Source organism: Eublepharis macularius, chromosome 1, assembly GCF_028583425.1.
Source record: "Eublepharis macularius isolate TG4126 chromosome 1, MPM_Emac_v1.0, whole genome shotgun sequence".
NCBI classification, from domain to species: Eukaryota; Metazoa; Chordata; class Lepidosauria; order Squamata; family Eublepharidae; genus Eublepharis; species Eublepharis macularius.
This window is the reverse complement of record NC_072790.1, coordinates 137,770,246-137,785,888: the sequence shown is the minus strand read 5'-3', so window position 1 is coordinate 137,785,888 and position 15,643 is coordinate 137,770,246. Positions and strand designations below refer to the sequence as shown.

General features: G+C 44.0%; 1 protein-coding gene across 3 annotated transcripts in view; it reads left to right on the top strand.

The window, feature by feature from the left end:
- The first annotated feature begins 1,828 nt into the window (after positions 1-1,828).
- Positions 1,829-15,643, top strand: part of PRKN (parkin RBR E3 ubiquitin protein ligase) — a 1,286,511-nt gene continuing 1,272,696 nt past the window's right edge. The window contains exon 1 of one of the 3 annotated variants that reach the window (XM_054972198.1): positions 1,829-1,937. In XM_054972198.1, the coding sequence (XP_054828173.1) occupies positions 1,931-1,937 (7 nt within the window). In that variant the 5' untranslated portion in view covers positions 1,829-1,930. The remainder of the gene's footprint in view (positions 1,938-15,643) is intronic. The other 2 variants (XM_054972190.1, XM_054972207.1) reach the window with 2 other exon arrangements.

Below are 15,643 nucleotides of genomic sequence, written 5' to 3'. Positions count from 1 at the left end.
GTCCCAGAGCCCTTCTGGCACCCCCAGAGGCCGTCATTCCAGCATGGGGCCTGTCATTCCAGTCCCTGAGCCCTTCTGTCACACCCAGGGCCCGCCATTCCAGTCAGGGGCCTGTCATTCCAGTCCCCAAGCCCTTCTGTCACACCCAGGGCCCGTCATTCCAGTCAAGGGCCTGTCATTCCAGTCCCAGAGCCCTTCCGGCACCCCCAGAGGCCGTCATTCCAGCATGGGGCCTGTTATTCCAGTCCCCGAGCCCTTCTGTCACACCCAGGGCCCATCATTCCAGCACAGAGCCTGTCATTCCAGTCCCAGAGCCCATCTGTCACACCCAGGGGTCGTCATTCCAGTCAGGGGCCTGTCATTCCCGTCGCAGAGCCCTTCCGGCACCCCCAGAGGCCGTCATTCCAGCATGGGGCCTGTCATTCCAGTCCCAGAGCCCTTCTGTCACACCCAGGGTCCGTCATTCCAGCATAGAGCCTGTCATTCCAGTCCCAGAGCCCATCTGTCACACCCAGGGGTCGTCATTCCAGTCAGGGGCCTGTCATTCCAGTCCCAGAGCCCTTCTGGCCCACCCAGGGGTTGTCATTCCAGTCAGGGGCCTGTCATTCCAGTCCCCGAGCCCTTCTGGCACACCCAGGGCCCGTCATTCCTGTCAGGGGCCTGTCATTCCAGTCCCTGAGCCCTTCTGTCACACCCAGGGACCGTCATTCCAGCACAGAGCCTGTCGTTCCAGTCCCAGAGCCCTTCTGGCACACCCAGGGGTCGTCATTCCAGTCAGTGGCCTGTTATTCCAGTCCCCGAGCCCTTCTGGCACACCCAGGGCCCGTCATTCCAGTCAGGGGCCTGTCATTCCAGTCCCCGAGCCCTTCTGGCACACCCAGGGGCCGTCATTCCAGTCTGGGGCCTGTCATTCCAGTCCCAGAGCCCTTCTTGCACACCCAGGGGCCGTTATTCCAGTCAGGGGCCTGTCATTCCAGTCCCAGAGCCCTTCTGGCACACCCAGGGGCCGTCATTCCAACATGGGGCCTGTCAATCCAGTCCCAGAACAGGTTATCTGAGCCCAGACACTTTCCTTCAAAATCCATTCTACGTTTTCTTTGCACCTCTTTTTTTGCTCTAATGTGTTTCAATGGAGCCCATGCAAGTCAATGGGCATTCCAGTTTTCCATTATTTCCTATGGGCATTCATGCCTCTCCCATTATTTCCAATGGGCAATCCTGTCATTCGTTTTAGTACATCCCTTCCAAAAAGCATAACGATCCTGTTCCGTCTTTCCCCCAGTCGGACAGGGCTGCTTAAAATTTAAAACTGTTCAGTCAGAATTTAACTTCATAGTTGAATTCTTCCCTGCTCCTGCATCTCTTTGACAGGAAATAGTTTAATAGGCAGGCAGTCCCCCCCCCCTCTTTTCATGCTGCTTGGAGCACCATGCAGGTCTGGAGGCGTCTTTTGCCTTGAAACCCCCTTGAGAGGTCGTCATAAATCGGCTGCGACTTGGTGGCGCTTTCCACCATCAACGATAAGACACGCAGCACTAATCAGGATGAGAAAACCTGACCCTCTGCCATACTCAAGAGACAGGAGAGTTTTACCTCATACAACCCCCACCCAGATTACTGGGGAAGCTCAAGCAATGTAGTAACCGGCCAGCGTTGCTTGCTGTTTTGTATTAATTATTGTATATCCAACATACAGTCGCCGTCGCAGAGGGAACAATTTTATCCTGGTCACATGATATGTACGGTTTATTCATCAAAAACAGTGGAGGAAGGTAAGCGAACGCGGAAATTGCGAACTACATTTCCCTACATGCATCGCGGTAAGACTTGGCCCGTCTGTGTAGGACTCGTCTTGAAGTCTTGCCGGCCTCGGATTTGAGCTGCGGGTGCGGATGGGGTATGTGCACATGCCCCCCGTCTTCCGTTGGCTATGATAGGTGAGTGAGACCCGGATGTGGCATCCTTCGTTATCCCGTCTTGACGGAAGAAAAAGGGGGTGGGAGAGTAAGCTTGTACATTGTGCCGAATGTATCACGGAAAGATACGGACGGACATTTTCTGGTAGTGGTCGTTGAATGTCATAAACTTTATCTACGTGGTCATGAGGGAAACGCTGGGAAAACACGCACACGCTCCCTTGATCCTGCAGCGAGATCCATGAGACGCTGACAGGATTCCTAATAATTCCTAGTCATTATAAGACAGCACTGAAAGGGACGTCTTTAGTCTTTAGTCCTGAACGAAGTGGCTAATACAGGCTGAGCACCATTAGATTTCGTTGCCTTTTAAAACACACAAATGCTCTTGGGTTCAACCAAGAAATGAAAGACTAAAAATTATACTTTTCTTCGCCCTCTCTTCTAATCCAGAAGTAACCGGGTTTTCTTCCCCTATTATCATCAGCTGTTGTCTCCTGTCGGCACGACAATTCCACGGTTTACCCTGTACAGTCATTTCTATACATGTTTGCTTGCAAAGCCCCCTACAGAGCAATTATAAACCAAGCTGCAGAATTTAGCGGGCTTTATCAGGAGCAGGGTTTACAATAGACCTAGTGAAAAATGAATTGTCCCTTTAATGTGTGGAAATGGGCAACTGAAGCTTTCCATAGCATGGAGGATTATACATAACCTGATAAATAACAGCATATTAAATTTCTATTAAAGGGACTCAGGCAGTTGGCAACCCTAATCTGGAATAATTCTGCCTAAATTTGCACTACTACTTACATACCAAAAGCTGGAAGGAATATTACTGTTCTTTAAGTCTCTGATGACTGAATTGACTGGTGACAGGCCCAATCACAATAATTAAGACAGCCGTCCAGCAACAATATTTTCTAAGGAAGGCATGATCAGTCACAAACATTTCCTGTTGAAAATTTTTGTTGTGTGCTGCCAACTCCACCACATATTATCTAACTTTCAAGAAGTTGAAGGCAACAAACAGTGGCTGAACTTCAACATCTTAGTCACAATTTAGATGTTAAATTTAAATCAGTGGATTGTGGCCATAGATTAAGCTAATCATGTAATCTTGTACTGGTGGTAGGCAATCTAATGGGGATTTGCCTGCTTACCGATCACAGTCGGTGAGAAGTAGCAAACTCCTTGGCAATCGCTTGCCACTGGGAGACAACCTGGGAAAGTGCACACCGGGCATGCTCCCATTGGTGTGCAATGATGTCACTTCCTAAAGTGATGTCATTGCACTAGTCGTGGGCATGCTCCTATCCTGCATGAAGCATGGGAGCATGCTTGTGGCTGGTGTGATGACATCACTCCCTGAAAGCAACATTGTCACACCTCTCCAGAAGTACATGGGGAAACTCCAGCCAGTAAGTCTCAGGCACCCCACCTCCCACCAGGAGGGTATAGGGACCTGGGAACCCTAATTGGGAGGGAAATAATTCTCACAACTATTTTATTCATGTATCTTAAGGCCAGTTCTCTCTAGGGTTGCCAGGTGCAGGCTGGGAAATTCCTGGAGATTTGGGGGGTGGAGCCTGGAGGGGTGGGGTTTGGGGAGGGGAGAGGCCTCAGAATGGTATAATGCCATAGAGTCTACTCTCCAAAGCTGCCATTTTCTCCAGGGGAACTGATCTCTGTCACCTGGAGATCAGTTGTAATTCCAGGAGATCTCCAGCCGCCACGTGAAGGCTGTCAACCCTAGTTCTCTCTCAGGTGATAATAACATTTGATTTATATACCGCCCTTCAGGACAACTTAATGCTCACTAAGAGCAAATAGCAAAGCATGTTGTTATCCCCACAACAAAACATCCTGTGAGGTGGGTGGGGCTAAGAGAGATCCAGAGAGCTGTGACTAGCCCAAGGTCACCCAGCTGACTTCAGATGGAGGAGTGGGGAATCAAACTCTGTTCTCCAGATTAGAGTCCTACGCTCCTAACCACTACACCAAACTGGCTCCAGGTTCCACTTTGGTTATTCTGGACTGTGCATGGCCTTGTTTTTTTTGTAACAGAAGAAACTGTGCTTTCCCCCTACATTTTAATTAATATGTATGCTGTTTTGGATGTATATTGTGGCTGCTTTGTTGGAATAAATGGTCACTTTTGAGGAATATCTGGGAAATGTTCAGAAAAGCTGCAATGGTTGCTTAGCAATATTCATCTGATGATATGTGTGTCCCCAAGTGATTGTGTTTTGTTGGTCTTGTTGAACATTCCAAAAGCTTTTTAAAAGTTGAATTTTGCTGTTTGGTCTGTGTGGGTGTTTTCCCACTGTGAAAATATTAAGTGAGGACTCGAGTTATATAATGGCTGTCTTCATTTTTGTTCCCATTGCTATCTTGCATTCAACTGGGAGTTTTTAGGAAGTTTGATTTTCAGTGAAAAGTTTTTTTTAAGGATATATAAACTGTTTCTGTTCTACAGTAAATAATAGATAACATAAAAGAAATTTCTGTATACTTCAACAGAGAAAGAATTTTCAAAAAATTGTTTCACAAGCTATTGCATCTCATTTTCTTGACAGATTGTTAGCCAGGTTATAAGTACTTTTTCTTTGTGGACAGGAGCAAAACATATTGCTTGTATTGAATATTTTTAAGTTAGTGTTTGTTTTATTTTTTATTTAGGATATTAATATTAATATCCTACCTTTCTGTACAAGTCTCTGTGCCAGCTCTATAAATCTGGACTTATTTTAATTCAAAAGAATTTCAGTCATTGATTTGAATCAGATTTTTAGCTAATACATAAATGTCCTGAACAAGCATATCTACCAAGTTGTTGTTACAAACAATTAAAACATACAAACTTACAACGAAAAAGAGTCTAATAATTTCAGCAGAAGCATAATCCCAAACCCTTTGTTCATAAGCCTCATCTGACTTTTGTGCTACAGAATCTAAATCCATTTCTATGTCAATGGCGTTCATGAAATTAAGAATTTCTCTTTAACTGTATATACTTACAAAGTAGTACCAGCAGAGATTGCTTGCTTGAAAACTATCTGCTCAGAATATTCAAGATGTAAGGACTAAGGAGATCAGATCTCCTGCTTCTCCTTTGTGTTTCCTGCTGGGTAAGAGGAAAAGAAAATTAAATGGCACTGCACTGGTAGCATGATGTAAGCTCTGATGAATACCGGGAAATGATGTCGGCCTCTGGCATGATGACAGGGAGACACTCAATGGTAAAACCATGGAGGTTTGCCCAAATTCCAAGTGTCACCTTGAAGTCATATCAGTGGTGGACATCACTTCTGGTATTTAAGCTGCCTGCGTGGTGCCATTCCCCCTTTCCACTGGCTGGCTACCCTGTTAAGGACTGGTATTTTAGGGGTAGAATAGTCTTTCACCATGATATGAAAAACCAGTTTCCACGATGTTTGACAGTCTCTTCACAATAGGGTTGTCAGCCTCCAGGTGGTAGCTGGAGATCTCCCAGAATTACAACTGATCTCCAGGTGACAGAGATCAGTTCCCCTGGAGAAAATGGCTGCTTTGAAGAGTGAACTCTATGGCATTATGCCATTCTGAGGCTCCTCCCCTCCCCAAACCCTGCCTTCCCCAGCCCCCCCCCCCCAAATCTCCAGGAATTTCCCAACCTGGACCTGGCAACCTATCATGTTTATAATTCATGATCTCAAGAGCTATAGTTTTGCTCTAGGCTCATTCATCATAAAAAAGCCTGACTTTAACTTTATGTATTTGACAGAAGGCCATGGGTTCAGTGTTCAGAGTTTGTATGTACATGGAGTTAAATGTATTAGTACTATATTCAGATATTTTAAACCAGTTTATTTTAAAGAGATATTTCACATAATGGCTTTTTCTTTTCAAAATTCAGTTGAAAATGTTGGTGTTGTCCAAAGCTAGGAGCTTGAGAAAAGTGATGTAGCAGACCTGTATGCTAGATCTGCTCTTTTACTATGTGTGGGTATGTTTGTATGGAGGGAAAATCAAGCATGTCCTCATCTGGAATAAAGTGGTATACAAGTTTACCACCTAATCTGCTACTTATGAGAATGAGGCTTTGCATTAGATTTGTGTCTGATGAGAAATCTTTAAAAAGTGAGCCATTGTCTACACAAATGATATCATGACTGTGGTGGAAAAGGGAAAAAATGTATCTAAAAGATCAGAAAATTTACAGAACCAAGTAAATAAAATTCTGAGGTTATATTCTTGATGCTCAGTTACAAAAACATATTCAATCTTATATACAAAAGTTTAAACTTTCAACTCATTGACCTGTTGGGAGTGCAAGACTGTGGTAATGACCAAAGTATTCAAGATCTCTCTGAATTTCCACTTATTTTCAGAGGTTGGAATATATGAAGTAGTAAAATTAAATCTGAAAAAGAACAGAGACCACTGAATCTGTCTTTGGTTCAGCTGCTGCACTGTCTGCAGATGCTCCAAATTGTGGTGGTCTCTACATATATGCATGAGGTGGTGGGCGCCCTCCAGGTGGTGACACCATACGTTGAATGCAACTTTAATGGCTATTAACTCCCATTCCCAGATTGTATAGTTCCGCTCTGCTGGGGTAACTGGCCTGGAGTAGAAGGTGCATGGTTGCAATGGCTGGGTGGCCATCTCCTGCGGCAATAACATGAACCCAGCAGCTGTGCTGGAGTCATCTGTTTCGATTACAAAGGGAAGGCTAGGAGCTGGATATTGCAGAAGCAGTTTGCTGTGAACCGACTCTTCACATTTAGGAAGGCTTGTTGCACTTCTGGTGTCCGGTGAAATGGCTCCCGTGGACGTAACAGCCTTGTCATAGGTGCTGCTAGAGAAGCAAACTCGGAGATAAATTGTCTATAACAATTTGAGAAAGCAAGGAAGCATTGGTGTCCCTTGAAATTTACCGGGTTTGTGTGTATGTTTGTATGCATGTGTTTGGCTGAGTTCTGGGATCTATCACAAAATGGAGGTAGAGCCAGTCATAATTATTAGCTGCACACAGGAATGATTCTTTGGGGACCTGTTTATACAAGTACAAATTCACATGTAGGGTACTATGCTTCAGGGAAAATTTCATTACTGCACAAAAGCATGGTTATATTTTACGAATGAGAAACGCTGAGGCTGAGAGAGAAGTTATACATTTTTACTGATAGTTTTTTAGTAGCAGTTTGAATCAACAGTCTCTTAAATAACCTTGTAAGTACAGCATTAGCAGGATTAGGACGTTTCTGGAAATCAGGATGGTGAGAGAAGGCCAAGTTTCTCCTGAGGGCCACACTTAAACCAACAAACATTGGGCAATGAGGTCCCACTGTGGCTCCTGGATCTGGAGCTTTTAAAGACTATGATACACTTGTAGATCATGGCCTCTCTTTTGCTTATCTTCAGTTTAATACCATTCTTTCTCATTTTCCAGTGCAAATATTTGAGTCTCCATTTAATTGGTCTTTTTATTGCATAAATATTCTCTTATACATTGTCAGGACTGTTGTATCTGCAGTGCATTTCTAAAACTTTAAACAATATTTGGGTCCTAGCTGTGTTTATACAAAGCAGTACCATTGATTTTATCTTTTATCTTTTCCTCCACTTGGCTGTGTGCCCAGTCCAGAAAACTCCCCTCTCTTCTGTCTCTTCACTACTGCGCTACTTACAAAATACACTATCACTATCATTTTTGTTTTGTTTGCTTGTTGCCTATTAACCAAAGTCCAAAGAGGATGTTTCATGTGGCAAAAGATCAAGCATGTACAGAAAAATGTTTTTAACTCTCTGTGTTGAGATCCATGTTGATTGAAATGGGATGAAAGCTGAATAATTCATAATTGTACTAGACAGACCATTAAAAAAACATTCCACTAACATTATTCTGGCATACATAATGGCATCAGTCCCAGTTCAACAGTAGCGATTGCCCTTGTCCAGCAGTACTGATGTATACATGGAGTCTCCAGCATTATCCGTACCAATAGGAGGACGTTGTTTCTGGTTCCAAAGCACCTAAAAGGTCTGCTGGCATTACAACAAATGGAACAGCTGCTGGTCACAGAGAACTGGGACTCTATTGGTGCTCTGCAGAGCATTGAGACATACAGTGCAGTCCTAAGAGTACTTTCCTGGGACTAAGACCTCGTCAATACAGCTGAGTAGAATTGCTCTCATAGTGTATGTATATCTTCATGTGTTCCAAATATTTGTTTTTTTCTTAAGTTTTCAGTTTGCCACAAAGCTAAGGCTCCTTTCACACAGGTTACATAATGCACTCCCATTTTAGAAATCACTTGCAAGTGGATTTTTCTCTTTCACTCAGGAAAATCCAGTTGCAAACAATCGCTAAAGTGCTTTGGAAGTGCCTTATCCAACCTGTGCGAAAGCCTAAATTTTATTATCCATTAGTACCTGTTTTCATTTGGGGTGCGTGGTGAAATTGTTCTTGGCAAATTAGACAATCAAGATTTCTACTCAAAATGTTTCTGCATACAATTGTTAGAGATACTGTTCCTCTTGCTTTACCTGATTCACTGAATTATTCTATACATCTCATTAATGAAACAAAGTCTACTAAACATTCACTGCCGGAAAAGCCCTGAAATACAAAACAAATACTTGAGGGGAACATGGGAGTGGGGAGTGGAGTAAAGGTGGCTCTCTCCTCCATGAGACATGGTAGAATGACTGGAAGTGTCTCTTCCTTTTTCTGTATCCCTCTACCGAGTACATCTATGGGAGATGGACTCTTCAGAGCGTCTGCTTGGCATGCAGAAGGTCCCAGATTCAATCCTTGGCATCTCCAGCTAAAAGGATCTGGCAGTAGGTGATGAGAAGGTGCTCTGCCTGAGACTCTGGAGAGCCGTTTCCATTCTGAGCAGACAATACTGACTTTGATGGACCAAGGATCTGATTCAGTGTAAGGCAGCTTAATGTGTGAGCAGAGTGCCCGTAAGCTTTCTATATGACCATATTCAAGGCTTATGATAGGTGCAGTTGCCATAGCTGATCTTCGTTTACAATTGTTTTTGTGAACTTTCCTTAAGTGTACTCAAAATCTTGAGTTCTTTTTCATGAGATCGGAAACATGTTTGCAAAAAAATATAGTTTTGTACCCACTCCTTCTGACTGAGCAGTCCTGGAGAATTTGTTTAAAATAGTTCCTTATGGTTGCAACATATTTTACCATGCAATCCTAAGTAGAGTTACTCCAGTCTAAGCACATTGAGTTAATGGGCTTAGGCTGGGGTAAATCTGATTAGGATTGCACTGGTGGTGCCCTAACTCTATTCTTTCCAAAAAATTGTGTTTGACTTTAGTGTTGTTGTTCAGTCAGAGAATCTACATGTTGATGTGCTGTTCATCTTGAAACTATAGGGCATGTGTTTTGCCATGTGATGTTAGATTTTATCTTCTTTAATTGTTTCATCACAAAAAACAAACTATCTCTCCCCCTACCCCTTAACTTTTTTCCAGCTTTTCCAATGGAAACATTGGGAAATTTGGGGAACATTGAAAAAATACCTCCTGTGTAATATTTTATATTTTTGAGTGAGGAAAAACCTTTTCTTTCGAAGCATTTCACTAATTCCAAATAAACTGCTTGAAAAAGTATGAGGACTTTTGAAAAACTGGGAAATTTGAGGGAACATGGAAAAAAACCTCTTAGGTTGTAGACCTTTATAATATTTTAAAGATTTTTAAAAATGTACATAATTTTGGCAACAATTGACATGCTATATTGTGCTGAATGATAATAGATGATTAAAGAGATCAATACTTTTGATGTTACAAAGTTTAAATTTCAAACATGCTCGTAATCCTATCTGTTGTGATTCTGTTGTGTTTCTGCCAACTAATTTGCTTTCTTTTTTACTACATAATTTGTTTTGTCTTCAAACTATCTCTCAGATGACATAAATTAAAGATACCTGTGTTATGGTAACATAGGTTGCAACAGTCTACAACACATAAGTACTGTAGTACTTGCAGTTTTTCTTCTAGAAAAATAAAGCATTTATACTTTTAAATTCCATAAATTTGCCAAATAATATAATTTTATATGCTAACACCATTACAAATGATGCATTTTCTGTTGTTAAATCAGTAGCACAGATTTAGGTTTGATAGGAAAGTAAGTATTGCATATGTCTCGATCTCAGGGTTTTTTCTCCAAAGAAAAATGCCCCCCTTCCCAACGGCTTCAAAAGTTTCAAAAATTTCACATCTCTAATCACTAGCCTCATTTTGTAGAAGTGGAATTAACAGTCCAATGAAGTCAATGGCCTTTGAAGGCTGTAACTACTTAGGATTGCATTGTGAGTCAGAGGACAATGAGCTCCCTGTAGTGGATGGAGAATGCATAGCATATGAAATATGCGCTAGGCTAAAAACTCAAAATAACTATTCCATTGATGATCTTGCATCTGCAAATCATCAATGTATATTGTTAGTTTGGTCTTTGCTCTAATAAATAGCATATGCTCCAACTAACCTGTTTACTAAAGACTATCCCTGTTTTCTTGAAAGCTACTGTTCCTTTCTTTATCTTGTTTTGGCCTTTGGGGAATGCTTTGTTAAAATGTTGTTGCTATGAACTGCTAGAGTTGTCATTCTCCAGAATCTGTAGAAGTTACTAGTGACATCCTAAGCATAGTAGCACCCTTTAAGACAAGTTACTTCAGCAGACTTAGAAGGGTGTATCTGCTTAGAATTGCACTGTCACTCCTTAAGTGGGAAATTGATACATTCTTATCTCTAGTATACATGCATACACACTAAGCATTTAGTGCACAGCCTGCCATTTCATAAACTGCTTCTGCGGAGCTAAATTTTGAACTATCAATAATATATTATAGGGCATCTATGTTTTCCAAGTAAGCTTTTACCAAAAGAACGTCCTATTGGCTTTTGAATAAGTGCAAGACATGCTGTTTTACAATTAGTGAGTGCAGCATGCTACCTAATGTTGAAGGAGGACATTCAGCAATGAGTATATATAGGGAAGAGCGGGCAGGACTCAAGGAAGTGATCCTTGGCATGAGAATGAGGATGTTACAAATGTTGGAGATTCATATTCGACATGTACTGTCAAATAATCGGCTTCTTGCTTCTTGTTGCTGCATAAGAGACACCAGGAGATGTTAAAGTGATGGAAGAAGCCACACTGAAATTTTGACACAAGACTTGGCAGCCCTGTGCCCCCTCCACTCCCTTTCTTCCCTGCTCCTTTCTTCCCTGCCAGTAGAGCACAGCCCATCCTGTTCCCATCCTACTTTCTTCTTGGCAACTGCAACTCTCATCATCACCACTCATTGAGTTGGATCCCAGGAACGCACATACAGAAAGAGCTCACTCAAGAGGCTCTTCCTTGCCTTCCCTTTTCTCCACCAGTCTCCTGAAAATTGTCTGCAGCCCTTAAGAACCAAGTGCCATTTTGTACACTGTGCTTTAGTGAGAAGGGGGAATTAGGCAAAATCATCCCCTTCACTTTTATTCAAGTGCAGCAACTATAGTGCATGTCACTGTGTTCACAAGGGACCCTCAACTGTACAGAAGATTTGATGGGGTCCTGTTTCTGGGGGAAAAGATCTTTCTGCACATGTTCCTCCTGCTTGTGCATTCCTAGAATCCAACCCAGTATTTCCTCAGATCTACTAAACTACTGAAAGGAATGGCACTTGCTCTCAAGTAACATCTGCAGAATTTGCACCTAATCTTGCTGCTGCTTCCGATAAGAGTGTGCCTTAGCTAACCACAGTCTAGGAGAGAATGCTTTGCAATCATCTGCCAAATGAGACTTGAGAGGAAAACGAGGAGTTTCTCCTTATGTTTAGAACTTCCACATTAATAAAGGAGGCATGAAATGTTGAAGTAACAAATACTAGGGGCAAAAAAGAAAAATTAGAATAGAAAGATGTGACCATGCTTTTGCACATGCAAATAGCCACATGAGAAGAACTTACTGCTACCTGCTCCTGTGTTTTTGTGTGACTTGCTAGGAGCAATTAAAAGAAAATAGAAAAATGCACAATTAAGATGCTTGATTTGTATACTTAGCATACAATTAAAGTAATATACCAATTAGGCTGCCTGGATGTGGGGACTTGGGATATAGCAGCTTTAGACCAGTATTACTCTCATTGTTTTCTGTCAGTTGAGCATTTATCACATTATTCTTCAAATAAGAGAAGACTGGAAAAGTCAGTGGTCATCAGGGCTAATTGTATTTACCTCTGTTTTGTTTCTTGACTGTCATATTAAATGAGCATCATTATGGAAAATAATTATATTATATTAAATGCTGCTAATGTGTATTGTCTTTTAAAGCTTGAATTGATAGACTGAGATTTTGAAACCAGTCTGTTAATGTGCAGGAATCTCCTTTTCCAACTTGTGAATTATAAGCTCAAAAAGCAAAAAATGTTGTAACAAATTGTTATTTGTGTTGCTTTGTGATACCTGTAGTTCAGTAGGTTAGAGCAGCGGTTTTCAAGATTTATGCTTGAACCAACTTTTCACATAGACTTCTCTGTCAAAGAATCTCCGTTAGAGCCCCACTTAGGGATGTGCGTTTCGGCTTTCTGAATGCCAAAAGAAAGCCGAAACAAAAGTGTTTCGGCTTCTTTCGGGTTAGCCGAAACGTTTCGGCTAGCCGAAAGAAAAAAAGCCGAAACATTTCGGCTTTCTTTCGGCTTTCTTTCGGCTTTTCAATGGGAAAATGCCTCCGTCTTCCCGGACGTCTGGGGGAGGCATTTTCCCACCGAATCAGCCCAAAATTGGTGGGGACCTTCCTCTAACCCCTCTCTAACCCCCCCCAAGTTTCCATGTTATGGCCCCCCAAAGCAGGTCCCCCTATCTTCCCATAAGAAAGCGAAGGAGCAGCATATTGTTAGCATGCTGCTGCTCATCTTCTTCATTATTTCCTATGGGGAAAAAATGAAGAAGCAGGCTTCCTTTGCCAGGGGTGGCATTTTGCATGCAAAATGCCCCCTTACCCTCAGGGGCCCTTCTCCCACCCTTCCTCCCACCCCCCACCAAGGCTCAGCCTGCTCCCACCTGGGGGGGCCATTTCATGGCCTCCCCAAGTAGGTGCTCTGCTCTCATCTCTACCACTGACAGCTGGGGGAGGCTTGTCTTGCCAGGGGTGGCATTTTGCATGCAAAATGCCCCCCAGCCCTCAGGGGCCCTTCTCCCACCTCTCCTCCCACCCCCCACCAAGGCTCAGCCTGCTCCCACTTGGGGGGGCCATTTCATGGCCTCCCCAAGTAGGTGCTCTAATCTCTACCACTGACAGCTGGGGGAGGCTTGTCTTGCCAGGGGTGGCATTTTGCATGCAAAATGCCCCCCAACCCTCAGGGGCCCTTCTCCCACCCCTCCTCCCACCCCCCACCAAGGCTCAGCCTGCTCCCACTTGGGGGGGCCATTTCATGGCCTCCCCAAGTAGGTCCTCTCAGCCCCTAAAGTCCACCCCTTACAGCCCCACACAAACCCAATTCCCCCCCAGCTGCCACACACAGACCCAAATCCCCACATTAGCCCCTCACAGACTCAAATCCACCCCCACCTGCCCCACACCCATAACCCCAGGAACAGGCTGGCAAAGGCCAGCCCTCTCCCTTTGTTCCCTATGCTGGGAACTTCTAAACTCTCTTTCCCTGGGCAATTCTGCACAGCCCAGGGGTGCCACAATGGTGGGCACACTTCTGAGTGCCAGCTGGTCCCTGTGAAAGAGCACCTGAACCACAGACACCCTCCCTCAAATTCCCCCACCACCTACAGAGATGGCTGGCCAGCCAGCCCCATTGTTCCCTATGATAGGAACCAACTGCACAACAAAGAATAAAACACGAACAACACAAAATAAAGTTTTTTAAAAATTATTTTCTCCCTTTCAAAGTACAAGTAGGCAAAGCATTATGACACATTACACCAGCAGTCCCCCACACAGAAAAATTAACACAACTCACTTAACATCAGAGAATCACAAAGCACGATTCCTGTCAAAAACACTTTATTTCTTGAACAGCTTTAGGTTACACAGCAGGGGGGCACACCAAAGGGCATGGCAGCAGTATCTTACACAAAAATAACACAACTCACTTAACATCAGAGAATCACAAAAGCACAATTCCTGTCAAAAACACTTTATTTCTTGAACAGCTTTAGGATACACAGCAGGGGGGGCGCACCAAAGGGCATGATAGAAGTGTACTACACAAAATAATACAACCCACTTCACCGTTTTTGACAGCAGTTGTTTTTGTGTGATTCTCTGATGTGAAGTGAGTTGTGTTATTTTTATGTAGTACACTGCTTTCATGCCCTGTTGTGCCTTCCTACTGTGTAACCTAAAGCAGTTAAGGAAATAAAGTGCTTTTGACAGCAATATTTTGGGGTGATTCTCTGATGTTAAGTGAGTTGTGTTAATTTTTCTGTGTGGGGGACTGCTGGTGTAATGTGTCATAATGCTTTGCCTACTTGTACTTTGAAAGGGAGAAAATAATTTTTAAAAAACTTTATTTTGTGTTGTTCGTGTTTTATTCTTTGTTGTGCAGTTGGTTCCCATCATAGGGAACAATGGGGCTGGCTGGCCAGCCATCTCTGTAGGTGGTGGGGGAATTTGGGGGAGGGTGTCTGTGGTTCAGGTGCTCTATCACAGGGACAAGCTGGCACTCAGGAGTGTGCCCACCATTGTGGCACCCCTGGGCTGTGCAGAATTGCCCAGGGAAAGAGAGTTTAGAAGTTCCCAGCATAGGGAACAAAGGGAGAGGGCTGGCCTTTGCCAGCCTGTTCCTGGGGTTATGGGTGTGGGGCAGGTGGGGGTGGATTTGGGTCTGTGGGGGGCTAATGTGGGGATTTGGGTCTGTGTGTGGCAGCTGGGGGGGAATTGGGTTTGTGTGGGGCTGTAAGGGGTGGACTTTAGGGGCTGAGAGGACCTACTTGGGGAGGCCATGAAATGGCCCCCCCAAGTGGGAGCAGTCTGAGCCTTGGTGGGGGGTGGGAGGAAGGGTGAGAGAAGGGCCCCAGAGGGTTGGGGGGCATTTTGCATGCAAAATGCCACCCCTGGCAAGACAAGCCTCCCCCAGCTGTCAGTGGTAGAGATGAGAGCAGAGCACCTACTTGGGGAGGCCATGAAATGCCCCCCCCCAAGTGGGAGCAGGCTGAGCCTTGGTGGGGGGTGGGAGGAAGGGTGGGAGAAGGGCCCCTGAGGGTAAGGGGGCATTTTGCATGCAAAATGCCACCCCTGGCAAAGGAAGCCTGCTTCTTCATTTTTTCCCCATAGGAAATAATGAAGAAGATGAGCAGCAGCATGCTAACAATATGCTGCTCCTTCGCTTTCTTATGGGAGGATAGGGGGACCTGCTTTGGGGGGCCATAACATGGCCCCCCAAAGTCCAATCGGTCTGAAACTTGGGGGGTTTTTAGAGAGGGGGTAGAGGAAGGTCCCCACCAATTTTGGGCTGATTCAGTGGGAAAATGCCTCCCCCAGACGTCCGGGAAGACGGAGGCATTTTCCCTTTGAAAAAGCCGAAAGCCGAAAGCCGAAACAAAGCCGAAACAAAGCTGAAAGCCGAAAGCCGAAACGGCTGGCCGTTTCGGCTTTCGGCTTATTTGAAAGAGATTCTTCTTTCGGCTTTCGGCTTTCGGCTTTAGCCGAAATTTTTTGGCTTGCACACCCCTAGCCCCACTGTATAGGGCAGCATCCTAGGGTTGCC